We start from the raw sequence: 13184 nt of genomic DNA on the forward strand, positions 1-13184 counted from the left end.
GTCCCCCAGGGTACTGTGCTTGCTCCAGTACTCAGTCCTCCAGGGTACTGTGCTTGCTCCAGTACAGTCCCCCAGGGTACTGTGCTTGCTCCAGTACTCAGTCCTCCAGGGTACTGTGCTTGCTCCAGTACTCAGTCCCCCAGGGTACTGTGCTTGCTCCAGTACTCAGTCCCCCAGGGTACTGTGCTTGCTCCAGTACTCAGTCCCCCAGGGTACTGTGCTTGCTCCAGTACTCAGTCCCCCAGGGTGCTGTGCTTGCTCCAGTACTCAGTCCCCCAGGGTACTGTGCTTGCTCCAGTACTCAGTCCCCCAGGGTACTGTGCTTGCTCCAGTACTCAGTTCCCCAGGGTACTGTGCTTGCTCCAGTGCTCAGTCCCCCAGGGTGCTGTGCTTGCTCCAGTGCTCAGTCCCCCAGGGTGCTGTGCTTGCTCCAGTGCTCAGTCCCCCAGGGTGCTGTGCTTGCTCCAGTACTCAATCCCCCAGGGTGCTGTGCTTGCTCCAGTCCTCCAGGGTACTGTGCTTGCTCCAGTACTCAGTCCCCTAGGGTACTATGCTTGCTCCAGTACTCAGTCCCCCAAGGTACTGTGCTTGCTCCTGTACTCAGTCCCCCAGGGTACTGTGCTTGCTCCAGTACTCAGTCCCCCAGGGTACTGTGCTTGCTCCAGTACTCAGTCCCCCAGGGTGCTGTGCTTGCTCCAGTACTCAGTCCCCCAGGGTACTGTGCTTGCTCCAGTGCTCAGTCCCCCAGGGTGCTGTGCTTGCTCCAGTGCTCAGTCCCCCAGGGTGCTGTGCTTGCTCCAGTACTCAATCCCCCAGGGTGCTGTGCTTGCTCCAGTCCTCCAGGGTACTGTGCTTGCTCCAGTACTCAGTCCCCTAGGATACTATGCTTGCTCCAGTACTCAGTCCCCCAAGGTACTGTGCTTGCTCCTGTACTCAGTCCCCCAGGGTGCTGTGCTTGCTCTAGTACTCAGTCCCCCAGGGTACTGTGCTTGCTCCAGTACTCCGTCCCCCGGGGTATTGTGCTTGCTCCAGTACTCCGTCCCCCGGGGTGCTGTGCTTGCTCCAGTACAGTCCCCCAGGGTGCTGTGCTTGCTCCAGTACTCAGTCCCCCAGGGTACTGTGCTTGCTCCAGTACTCAGTCCCCCAGGGTACTGTGCTTGCTCCAGTACTCAATCCCCCAGGGTACTGTGCTTGCTCCAGTACTCAGTCCCCCAGGGTGCTGTGCTTGCTCCAGTACTCAGTCCCCCAGGGTACTGTGCTTGCTCCAGTACTCAGTCCCCCGGGGTACTGTGCTTGCTCCAGTACTCAGTCCCCCGGGGTGTTGTGCTTGCTCCAGTACTCAGTCCCCCGGGGTACTGTGCTTGCTCCAGTACTCAGTCCCCCGGGGTGCTGTGCTTGCTCCAGTACTCAGTCCCCCGGGGTGCTGTGCTTGCTCCAGTACTCAGTCCCCCGGGGTACTGTGCTTGCTCCAGTACTCAGTCCCCCGGGGTACTGTGCTTGCTCCAGTACTCCGTCCCCCGGGGTGCTGTGCTTGCTCCAGTACAGTCCCCCAGGGTGCTGTGCTTGCTCCAGTACTCAGTCCCCCAGGGTACTGTGCTTGCTCCAGTACTCAGTCCCCCAGGGTACTGTGCTTGCTCCAGTACTCAGTCCCCCGGGGTGCTGTGCTTGCTCCAGTACAGTCCCCCAGGGTGCTGTGCTTGCTCCAGTACTCAGTCCCCCGGGGTGCTGTGCTTGCTCCAGTACAGTCCCCCAGGGTGCTGTGCTTGCTCCAGTACTCAGTCCCCCAGGGTACTGTGCTTGCTCCAGTACTCAGTCCCCCAGGGTACTGTGCTTGCTCCAGTACTCAGTCCCCCGGGGTACTGTGCTTGCCCCAGTACTCTCTCATGGTGCTTGTGTTTCAGGACTTGCGTGGGTTGAGTGCAGTGGGCGGAGTGGGTGGAGTGGGTCGCCCCACCCTTAACCAGGTGGGTCTGAAAGGTGGACGGGCCCACCTTATGGACAGAAGGCCCCAGGTACTGTACCTTATACTGTCTGACCCGTCACTTATATTGTCCGCCTCATGCACCAGCTGCTGTATAGCCTCTGACTGATATATTTATGGTTTAATAGGAGTTGTTTTATATGTTATATGAGTGAGGGATGAAGCAATATAGAGAGGAGTGAGAGTCGAGCCGTTTGGGCAGGTGGCGGAGGATCCGGTGTTTCTGGACCCCAGAGACTTGGTGCTGGGGTCGACGGTGGGGGTAGCGGGGCGCTGTCTGAGGCTGTGTGAGTGTGACCCCTTCACTACTGTCTACTACACCACTGTCTATGGCATAGGTTAGTTATGTGTTAATGTGTCTCTTTGTCTCTAGCTGTCTGTCTGTCTGTCTGTCTGTCTGTCTGTCTGTCTGTTTGTTTGTCTGTCTCTCTCTCTCTCGTTCTCTCTCTCTCTCTCTCTCTCTCTCTCTCTCTCTCTCTCTCTCTCTCTCTCTCTCTCTCTCTCTCTCTCTCTCTCTCTCTCTCTCTCTCTCTCTCGTTCTCTCTCTCTCTCTCTCTCTCTCTCTCTCTCTCTCTCTCTCTCTCTCTCTCTCTCTCTCTCTCTCTCTCTCTCTCTCTCTCTCTCTCTCTCTCTCTCGTTCTCTCTCTCTCTCTCTCTCTCTCTCTCGTTCTCTCTCTCTCTCTCTCTCTCTCGTTCTCTCTCTCTCTCTCTCTCTCTCTCGTTCTCTCTCTCTCTCTCTCTCTCTCTCTCTCTCTCTCTCTCTCTCTCTCTCTCTCTCTCTCTCTCTCGTTCTCTCTCTCTCTCGTTCTCTCTCGTTCTCTCTCTCTCTCTCTCTCTCTCTCTCTCTCTCTCTCTCTCTCTCTCTCTCTCTCTCTCTCTCTCTCTCTCTCTCTCTCTCTCGTTCTCTCTCGTTCTCTCTCTCTCTCTCTCTCTCTCTCTCTCTCTCTCTCTCTCTCTCTCTCTCTCTCTCTCTCTCTCTCTCTCTCTCTCTCTCTCTCTCTCTCTCTCTCTCTCTCTCTCTCTCTCTCTCTCTCTCTCTCTCTCTCTCTCTCTCTCTCTCTCTCTCTCTCTCTCTCTCTCTCTCTCTCTCTCTCTCTTTCTCTCTCTCTCTCTCTCTCTCTTTCTCTCTCTCTCTCTTTCTTTCTCTCTCTCTCTCTCTCTCTCTCTCTCTCTCTCTCTCTCTCTCTCTCTCTCTCTGCTGTATCATGTATTAATACAATATACACAATATATTAATTTGTATAAATATTATTGGTGACAAAATCAGTTGTAAGACTATTACTGTTGTAGAGCAGCGGCCGAGTGCCTACCAGTACTTGCAGAGGCGGGTAGTGGGCCCCCGGGAGCCTCGAACCACGACCCTGGACCCCCGCTGGCTGGAGGAGCCCCCGAGGGACCCCATCCACCCCCTCCCCACCTCCGTCTCTACCCTGGTGGGGGGCATGCACGCGCGTGAGCTCAGGTGGGTATTTGTGTTCTCCTTCCTTCATGTAGGTCACAGTTCGATCCCCCGACTGCCCCAAGGGTCGGGCACTGACTTGTCCTCATATATCCCCTCCTGTCTGGCCATCATATCCGGTCCATGTGGGTTAATTCGCAGGAAATTTATTAATTTGTTATAATTATAGACGCCAGTCAGGAGAAGACTCTGAATTACTTTCCTCACATCCGTCACAGTTCATTGTAAACACACGCCCATGGGGTCCTGTAAACCAGGTTAGTCTACCCTAAATAGATCTACTTGTAGACGTTTTCTGTGACGGTGTTGTCCTTCCGGACAGGATAGACTATCCTAAATTGATCCACTCGTAGAGAACACATCCACAAGGGCCGTGACGAGGATTCGAACCTGCGTCCGAGAGCATATCCCAGACGCTGCCTTAGTCTCCACTTATAGAGGTGTTCTGTGAGAGTGTTGTCCTCCCCGACAGGTCCGGCAGTGAGGACAAGATCCTGCGCTTCGGGGCCAAGTTGGTCTCCAGCTGCGACATTGACAAGGATAGAGAATTCGTAATTAATTTCTACGTCTACGACTCCACTATTTCCGTCTACGAGGTGCCTAAGATCAACTCAGGTTCGTAACAACAATTATTTATCATATTACTGAACATTCTCAGTGATAAATATACATATTTCTTCCTGTATACATGAAGTCTCCGTGGTGTAGTGGTAAGACACTCGCCTGGCGTTCCGCGAGCGCTATGTCATGGGTTCGTATCCTGGCCGGGGAGGATTTACTGGGCGCAAATCCTTAACTGTAGCCTCTGTTTAACGCAACAGTAAAATGTGTACTTGGATGAAAAAACGATTCTTCGCGGCAGGGGATCGTATTCCAGGGACCATAGGATTAAGGACTTGCCCGAAACGCTACGCGTACTAGTGGCTGTACAAGAATGTAACAACTCTTGTATATATCTCAAAAAAAAAAAAAAGTATGTTACCAGACATACACACACACACTTGTATGACTCGGTGTATAGACATTTTCAGTGCTGGTGTGTACACTCCCACACCTGTCTCAGTGTTGGTGTGTACACTCCCACACCTGTCTCAGTGTTGGTGTGTACACTCCCACACCTGTCTCAGTGTTGGTGTGTACACTCCCACACCTGTCTCAGTGTTGGTGTGTACACTCGCACACCTGTCTCAGTGTTGGTGTGTACACTCCCACACCTGTCTCAGTGTTGGTGTGTACACTCCCACACCTGTCTCAGTGTTGGTGTGTACACTCCCACACCTGTCTCAGTGTTGGTGTGTACACTCCCACACCTGTCTCAGTGTTGGTGTATACGCTCCCACACCTGTCTTAGGGTTGGTGTGTACACTCCCACACCTGTCTCAGTGTTCATATATACATTGATCAACGGGCCATTTTTGTGACGTCGTGAGAACTGGAGGTGGCCAAACATCAGCTTCAGCCCAGGACCTCTTAGGTCCCTCTTATGGACCTCGTAGGTCTCTCTCAGGGACCTCGTAAGTCAGTTGTGATATTCACCAACAGGTATGCGGGCGGGGATGTTCTTGGGACGCGGGCTGGTGGTGGCGGGAGCCGGACACGTGGCGGGAGCCGGACACGTGGCGGGAGCCGGACACGTGGGAGGACAAGACCTGTACGTGGGCGCCGTCGTCACCATCAACTCTCACGTCTTCAGGGTGACGAGTGCTGACCAGTTCACTCTCCAGTACCTAGAGGAGCACGCTGACCAGGTACTCCAGCACACACCTGCTTCCTACACCTGCCTCCCACACCTGTCTTACCTTCACTGAATGTGTATAGTGTATGTGAAGCTGCATCTCTGCGCATGCGCTACACATGTGTATTCAGGATCTACGTACATGTTTCTTCAGTTAGGGTAAACACGGTTGGGTTTGTACAATGAATGGACGGGTCACAGCATGAACACATCGCACTCCACAACAGTCGGGCTGGTTGAAGCCTTTATAAACCACTTATATCAGCCCAATTCCAGAATATGTGGCACCGGCGTAGACATCTTTATCATTTTAGAAGCCAAATGGAGATTATTTTAACGACAGCTTGAAATATATAAGTTTCCCGTGAAAGAGTCCGTTCTCTGTGTTTTGGTCCGTTTTCTGTGTTTCTTTCCTTGCGTCGTATTCAAACCGCTTCTTTCTAAATGTTAAATTAACATTCTCATGAATCAAAATATTGTTTAATATTAATTTGTATTAATTTTTTTACCCATTTACCTTTCGTTTCTTCACATCTCACCTTCGTTGTACACCTTCTCTTTTCTAGGAGCCATATTTTAGCTTCTCTAACCCGTGTGTGAGTTATATGTATATATATATATATATATATATATATATATATATATATATATATATATATATATATATATATATATATATATATATATATATATATATATATATATATGTCGTACCTAGTAGCCAGAACGCACTTCTCAGCCTACTATGCAAGGCCCGATTTGCCTAATAAGCCACGTTTTCCTGAATTAATATATTTTCTCTATTTTTTTTCTTATGAAATGTTAAAGCTACCCATTTCATTATGTATGAGGTCAATTTTTTTTATTTGAGTTAAAATTAACGTAGATATGTGACCGAACCTAACCAACCCTACCTAACCTAACCTAACCTATCTTTATAGGTTAAGTTAGGTTAGGTAGCCGAAAAAGTTAGGTTAGGTTAGGTTAGGTAGGTTAGGTTGTCGAAAAACAATTAATTCATGAAAACTTGGCTTATTAGGCAAATTGGGCCTTGCATAGTAGGCTGACAAGTGCGTTCTGGCAACTAGGTACGACATATATATATATATATATATATATATATTTTATTAAATATGACCGAAAAAGTAAGATTAATAATTCTAACACGAATTCTGTTGGACGACATATTCGACCTCGAGACACAAAAGAAGGTCACTACCAAAGATACCTTACAAGCAGAACTTATTGCAGAAGGAGGAAAGAATCGAGGCAACTACAGAAGCACCATACTGTCCCCCGAGCTTAGAGCGGCAGCTAAAAGCCTTCGTGAGAACAAGGAGATAGTTGTCAGGAGAGGTGACAAGTCGCCAATATATGTCATTCTTAAAAAAGACGAATATCTGGCGAAAATGAACATCATACTCTCTGACCAAACTAAGTTCCAAAGGGTAACGAAGGACACTACAGCCGAATTAAAAGCAAAGGTCAACAAACTGATCGAAACTGTGAACGCCAAGAAATCCGGACTCCACCTGCCAAAGATCATTGGGGAATATAAACCTGGATATGCGTATGGAAATGTCAAGACGCACAAGCCTGGAAACCCACTTCGGCCAATCATTAGCCAGATACCCACACCCACGTACAGATTGGCGAAGCGACTCAACGGCCTGCTGACTCCTTATGTTCCTTGCGCCTTCAGCCTGAAGTCTCCAAAGGAATTTGTGGACTTACTGCGGGGCGCACGGGCCACAGGGATAAGAGCCTCGTTGGACGTAGAATCGCTGTTTACCAACGTACCTGTGGACGAGACAATCGGAATGATAGCCGACAGAGTGTATCGTGATCCAGCCTGTACTCCTCTTGACATGCCAGAAAGTATTCTGAGGAAACTACTCCAAGCTTGTACTAAAGAGGCACCCTTCTTGAGCCCGGATGGGCACATGTATAAGCAAGTAGATGGGGTCGCTATGGGTTCTCCCCTAGGTGTCCTGTTTGCAAACTTCTACATGGGTACCATCGAGCAAAAAGTCTTAGTCGACATGAACTTGAAACCGGCCATATACTGCAGGTATGTTGACGACATTTTTACACAGGTACCTGATGTCAGACATCTGCAGGAGCTGAAGGAGGCATTTGAGCAGAGTTCCGTGCTGCGTTTCACTTACGAGACGGAAAAGGATGGGAAGCTGCCTTTTCTAGATGTAACAGTCATGGAAAAGGGCGGAGGTTTCCACACTGCAGTCTACACAAAGGAAACAAACATAGGAATGTGCCTAAATGCCAACAGCGACTGCCCTGACAGGTACAAGAGGAGTGTTGTTAACGCATACGTCGACCGTGCTCTCAGCCACAGCTCAGAATGGAAGCAAGTCGACGAAGAACTCTGTAGGGTAAGGCAGGTTCTAGTCAATAACGGTTTCTCCAATGGTTTCATCGAAGACATCATTGTGGGGAAAAATCCAGGCAGCTAATCTCTCTTTTCAAATTGATTTAATAAAATAAAGTTATGTCTTATTTATTTTCTTAGTAAGTAAGTATTAATTAAGTGGACTGTATGTACTGGTAAACTGCCTGAAATCTTCTTACACACTATTGGAGGGACAATTGGTAGCTTAAACCACTATGTTATGGTCCCTTCTTAAACTACCAATTGTTTACCTTTAAAACTATTATTTCAGTTATTTCATTATAAGTAATTAATTATAACTACTGCTACTGCTATAATGTCTTAGCTGTGCCAGTAGAATGGGCCTAGTAAGGCGTGTAGGTGTAGCCTCAAGATGGGTGTGGCCCTGCCTCTTTGTGCCACGTAATGGCGGCTGGAGGGAAGGACAAGGCTTGGCAAACAAGTAGTTAATTATGTGTATGAACCAACTGTCTGCACAGATTCTTGAAGCTCCTCTCACAATTTACCTGTATGGGATGCAAGGAATTAATCAAAGTTCCCTAAACATATCAATTACAGGTATGACATGAACTGTGAGGGTGGTAATGGGGTACACGTACGGTGTTTTTGGGGATGTCCTACGACATAACCATCTACATATTTATATTAAACAGTGCACTTGAATAATAAACAATACTTGGTAGACGGATACAGATGTCGTTGTGATGTTGTTAGGCTGTGTGGCTGGTGTTGACACGTAAATGGGGTGTCTAGCTGTTACACCAGTTAAGACAGCGTGGTAAGCTCATCCCATGTTTTGTTGATGTTGTATGTATGGACGCCTTCCTCTCCGGGGTGACGCTCTTATGCTCTGGTTCTCCACTCAAAGTAATTTTACATTAACAAGGGAACCTAGCTACTATTTGATGTAAATAATTATATTCATTCTTAGTGATTACTTTTTTGTTAACTTTAGATACTAAACTAATCTATTAACAATATTTCATAATGTAAATATACGATGACTTTGATGACGTCACGGTGTCTCCCATTTTCCATCCTGAAGGGAGTATAGACTAGGGGAGACTGTGTTATTTGTGTGTGGTTGTGTGTGTGTGTCGGTTTCCCGACATAATTCCCAGGGGCAGAACACGGGTCGAAGTCCCGGTAAGGACTGCGATCACTTTATTCTTCTCCCTCAGAATTATAGTGCTGCTTTAATTTGAGTTTACATTGTTGTGCAGCAGTCCGTTGGGGACGTATGTCCCGTACTGGCGTATCGGGTGCTGGAAGTCGTTGTACGTCTTCTTTCCTGGCCAGTTCTAAAGGTACTAATTTCTCTAAAGTTTTGAGAGTAGTGTTGCCTTTGCATTTTACTTTCACTATTCTCAAGATGCCCTGGCTGTCTGGATGAACAGAGACTATTTCTCCTATAGGCCACTCCGAGCGTGGTCCGTCACTATCCACCAGAACTATGTCACCAGGGTTCAAGTTAATTCTATTATAGGGACTGTTTGCCCCGTAATGATACTCCCTCAGAGCTGTTAGGTATTCACGAGTCCATACGTCATTCCACCGACTTATCACCCCTGAAAGATGTTTGAAACGTTGAACCAAATCACTCTCTTTGACATATGAAGGATCCTCTGGTTCCTCATCCGTAAGGGACACAAGTGTTTTGAGAGGTCTCCCATACATCAAATGAGCTGGACTTAATGGTTCACGCTGCAAAGCATCATCAGAGAGGTAGGTAAGTGGTCGGTTGTTAACTCGTGCTTCTATTTCTATGATTACTGTTTGAAGCTCCTGAAGGTCAATCTTTTGGCGGTGTAGGGTTTTCCGTAAAGACCGTTTCACCGTACCAACCATCCGTTCATAGAAGCCTCCATGCCATGGTGCTCTGGGAGGTATGAATTTCCAATAGCACTGCCGTTGAGTTAGGGCTGTGCGTACCTTGGGTGTGAGAGTTTTTGTTAGTTTTTAACTTGTGAGAAGTTTTGGAATAAATTAAAATTGGTATAAGGAATTTTAGCTCGGAAAATTTCTAAGAACTTTCTTTATTCTTTAACCTTTATTCCTGTCGTGATATTCAACTAGGTCGCCTGAGGAAGGACTTGCTTAGCTAACACACCAGTGTAGTAACCAGCTCATTCCTCACTTTGGGACCATGTATGAACAATTGACTAGGCGCGAGCAAACGCCGAGACCCCAATGAAAATTGAAATCCCCCCCACTTAGGCCGCCGACCTTCGCCAATCGCCGAAGCGAATCTAACGAGTAGGTCACGGGCTCTCACAACAATAATTTATTGTTGTGTGGTGCCGTATATTTGATCCAAAGCTCAGAAAATTCGTCTCAATGTTAGTCGAGTGTGAAGAACATTTGCATAACAATAATAATGTGTGGGGGTGTAACGAAAAGACAGTGTTAACCATAACAACTTAGTTTATTCAATAAAGTACTAACTACTACAACAAAACAAAAGAAATGTCAATGACGTTACTCGAAATCCTTCCTGTGACACTATCAATGACAGCTAGACACCAGCCCCTCGGACTGCATAATGAACTAACTCGAACATAAGCGTGACCACAGAGGAATCAACAAGCAAGCAAGAACTAACAGATCTATAATCACAATTACAACAAATGACACAGTAGGTTCTGAAACACGTCTCCAGTAACCTCCTAACTGTTCTACGCCTCAGTGCAGTCTACACCTGCAACAGCGGTTGCAATGCAATCAAATCAGTAGTCTTCCAATGACAACAATAACTAATGGGTTCACTGGCAACTCCAGCACCCTTCCTCAAATTAATCCTTACGTTAACACTACGTCCCACGGACGATCAACAATCAATAACAATTGATTTACGTTAATAACACAATAACATTTACGTTAATTACAAGTTAACATTTACGTTAAATTAACAACTCTTACAACTGTCACTAGTAACGCGGAAATCAAACAACACTCTACCCGTCGAGCATTCAGTGAGAAAATCCCATTAATCCCTGTACTTCCAGACAGCTGATTAATCTCTTTACTAGTTACGTTAATTTACGTTAATCGGTTACTAATCACTCAGCGATGGTAAACTCTGATTTGCAATGTCCAAAGTGCTAAGAGAACGGTAATCACTCGTGATTACCTTTAGAGTAATTAATTACTATCCTCAAGATCAATAATTAAACAATTAAAATACGCAACCTTTCACACTGGCTCAGCAATTTACATTAAGGTACGAATTCCGTCTAAGCCTTCCATACTCAGACCAATTCAGGCGACTAATAACAGTAATTAGCCCCACGTTTACGTTATTCTAAAATGACGCTACTCCTCTCACGAGTCAATCAAGTGCCGGTACTTCCGGGTAGATAACGACGTTACGTTAATGGAACAATGTAGCCTTCGTGTGAGTCGATCAAACAAGGATCGAGATTAATTACTTTGACTTCCTGAAACACGTCAATTACCCGGCCCACTGACCGTTAATTACGACAGACAATACTCTAATTCTTATCTGGCTGATGGCTAGGCTCCTCGAGACTACCGTAGCTGCTTACAGGAAAGTAAATTAACCCAAACGCATTCTACGTTACTCAAATTGTCAAAGAACAAATTCTCTTAAAGCAATGGGCGTTCCCTTGGTTACGTTATATTAATTGCCTCGCAATCACCTCACTGAATACTGGACTTCGATGTCCTACCAGATAACCAGGAGAATATATTTGTATATCCAAGTACTCGTCTACAGCCGAGTTCCCCCACGACAATGACAAATCACACTAACAAATCACAGTGATTTACGTTACAATCCGGTTGCAATGACAATACTGCAGAATCTAGCAAAATAACATACAGGACATGAACCCTCTAGAACACTGCCCCACAATGGTTTTACTGAACTGCAATCACATATGGTGATTGCTCAACACTAGCAACAATCACCATCAAATAACAACCCCCTTTGCAATAACACACACGGCAAGTACTCTAATTTCCAAATATTAGGATACTGCACACACTTACTTACTTACTGCTGCAAATGACCCCTAGAACATAGGTCAATATATTGCAATCACCACACAGTAAATAACACATTAACACTGGGCACCGTGACACTACGATTATATATATATATATATAATTACCGCTGACACATGTAGCCTACAGCTATCAAACGTTATTGGGAACACTAAGGAGAATCTCACACTCCTTAAATCACATGGGTGAGTGATTTATCGGTCACGCATGCCGATAAACACTCGAGAGTTACGTTACTCGACAGAGCGGGGGCGGTCTCTCTAGACGGCCTCGTCACTCACCAAACCTCACCAAAATTACGTTAATTAATACTGCAACCACAATATATATATTTATATAAATCACACTTGTCACGGCCCTGGGAACACTACAAGAAATTTAAGCCACACTGTGGCACACTCCACAATAATCATTGCCAGGAATCACTGGCGTTACACATACCTGAGCGCTCAGTGTTGGAATTCCACACCTGCAAGACCACACATGGAAATGATATCACTCCGTCCCACGGACGATCAAAAATGATTACCACAATGAAATAAAAGAATTTATTACATGGACATCCTCTCCGTCCTTGGCTAATCTATGTATATTCTGTGTTCCCGTGTGTACCCACACACACACACACACTGTACGTCTGTGTACACCAGACATAAGTCCCTCTGGACTGACAAGATGACAACACAGGTGATTAATCTCCTCGCCCACAATTCACTCCACCTGAACAGGTGCTGCGTGACAATGTGACGGAACACTTGACCTCGAATTCAAGCTTTAGAGACCACTAATCACCGAAATACACACATAGGTACTTACTCATTCACACTGCCGGCTTTACACACCATTCCCATACATCAGGCACCCCGCTATAGGTGGCTGGCTCGCTCCGGGTGGCGTAGGCGGCGGTAGTTCCTGACCGTAGTATTTATACGGAAAATTGGCGCACACTCGAACCCCTCCCACTCAACACGGCCGAGTTCGCACCCTCGACTCCCCGGTGAAGTGAAGCGTTCATACCCAGGTGACACGCACAACGATAGCGTCTCACACCAACCTTGGGAAATTGCCTTAACACTGACACGAATTTCCCCGTTCCCATCGACTGCTACAGAGCACTAGCAAGTCTAATCATCACTGGTATGGGATCTACGAGTCTGTTGCTGCTCGTATGCACATTCCCCCACGATCCCAGATCACTGTACCTCTACCCCCTGCATACAATAATGTCTTAAACCCCTCCAAGCGACGACTTCGGCCGGATTCTGTGACGACCGATGTCGTAGGTGAAGCAGGAAGCATCAGCAGTTGTAGTCCAGCCACCACGACGCCCTATACATCAATTTGGCCGAATTGAGTACAGGATGCGTCTTGACAAGGTGGCGGCTGAGTTCAGAATGATGCTCACACCGGCTCTTCCCGCGTCCTTCTCGAAATAACCAATGAGAGGAAGGCATACAGCGGCCTACCCCTCTCATCCAATCAGCGACGGTGTAGCATAGCCCCTAGGGCAGCTCCAAGATGGCCGACCAACATGGCGGCTCAAGATGTTTACTAAGATGGCGGCTGTCTCCAT

At 47.0% G+C, this 13184-nt stretch overlaps 1 protein-coding gene across 1 annotated transcript in view; it reads left to right on the forward strand.

Annotated features, from left to right (window-relative positions):
• Window positions 1-3288: 3288 nt before the first annotated feature.
• Window positions 3289-13184, forward strand: part of LOC123753535 (EF-hand domain-containing family member C2-like) — a 42837-nt gene continuing 32941 nt past the window's right edge. Inside the window, exons 1-3 of the mRNA XM_069309753.1 lie at window positions 3289-3443; window positions 3913-4055; window positions 4983-5188. Of these exons, the coding sequence (XP_069165854.1) occupies window positions 3424-3443; window positions 3913-4055; window positions 4983-5188 (369 nt within the window). The 5' untranslated portion in view covers window positions 3289-3423. The remainder of the gene's footprint in view (window positions 3444-3912; window positions 4056-4982; window positions 5189-13184) is intronic.

This window comes from Procambarus clarkii, chromosome 6, assembly GCF_040958095.1.
Source record: "Procambarus clarkii isolate CNS0578487 chromosome 6, FALCON_Pclarkii_2.0, whole genome shotgun sequence".
Lineage (NCBI taxonomy): Eukaryota > Metazoa > Arthropoda > Malacostraca > Decapoda > Cambaridae > Procambarus > Procambarus clarkii.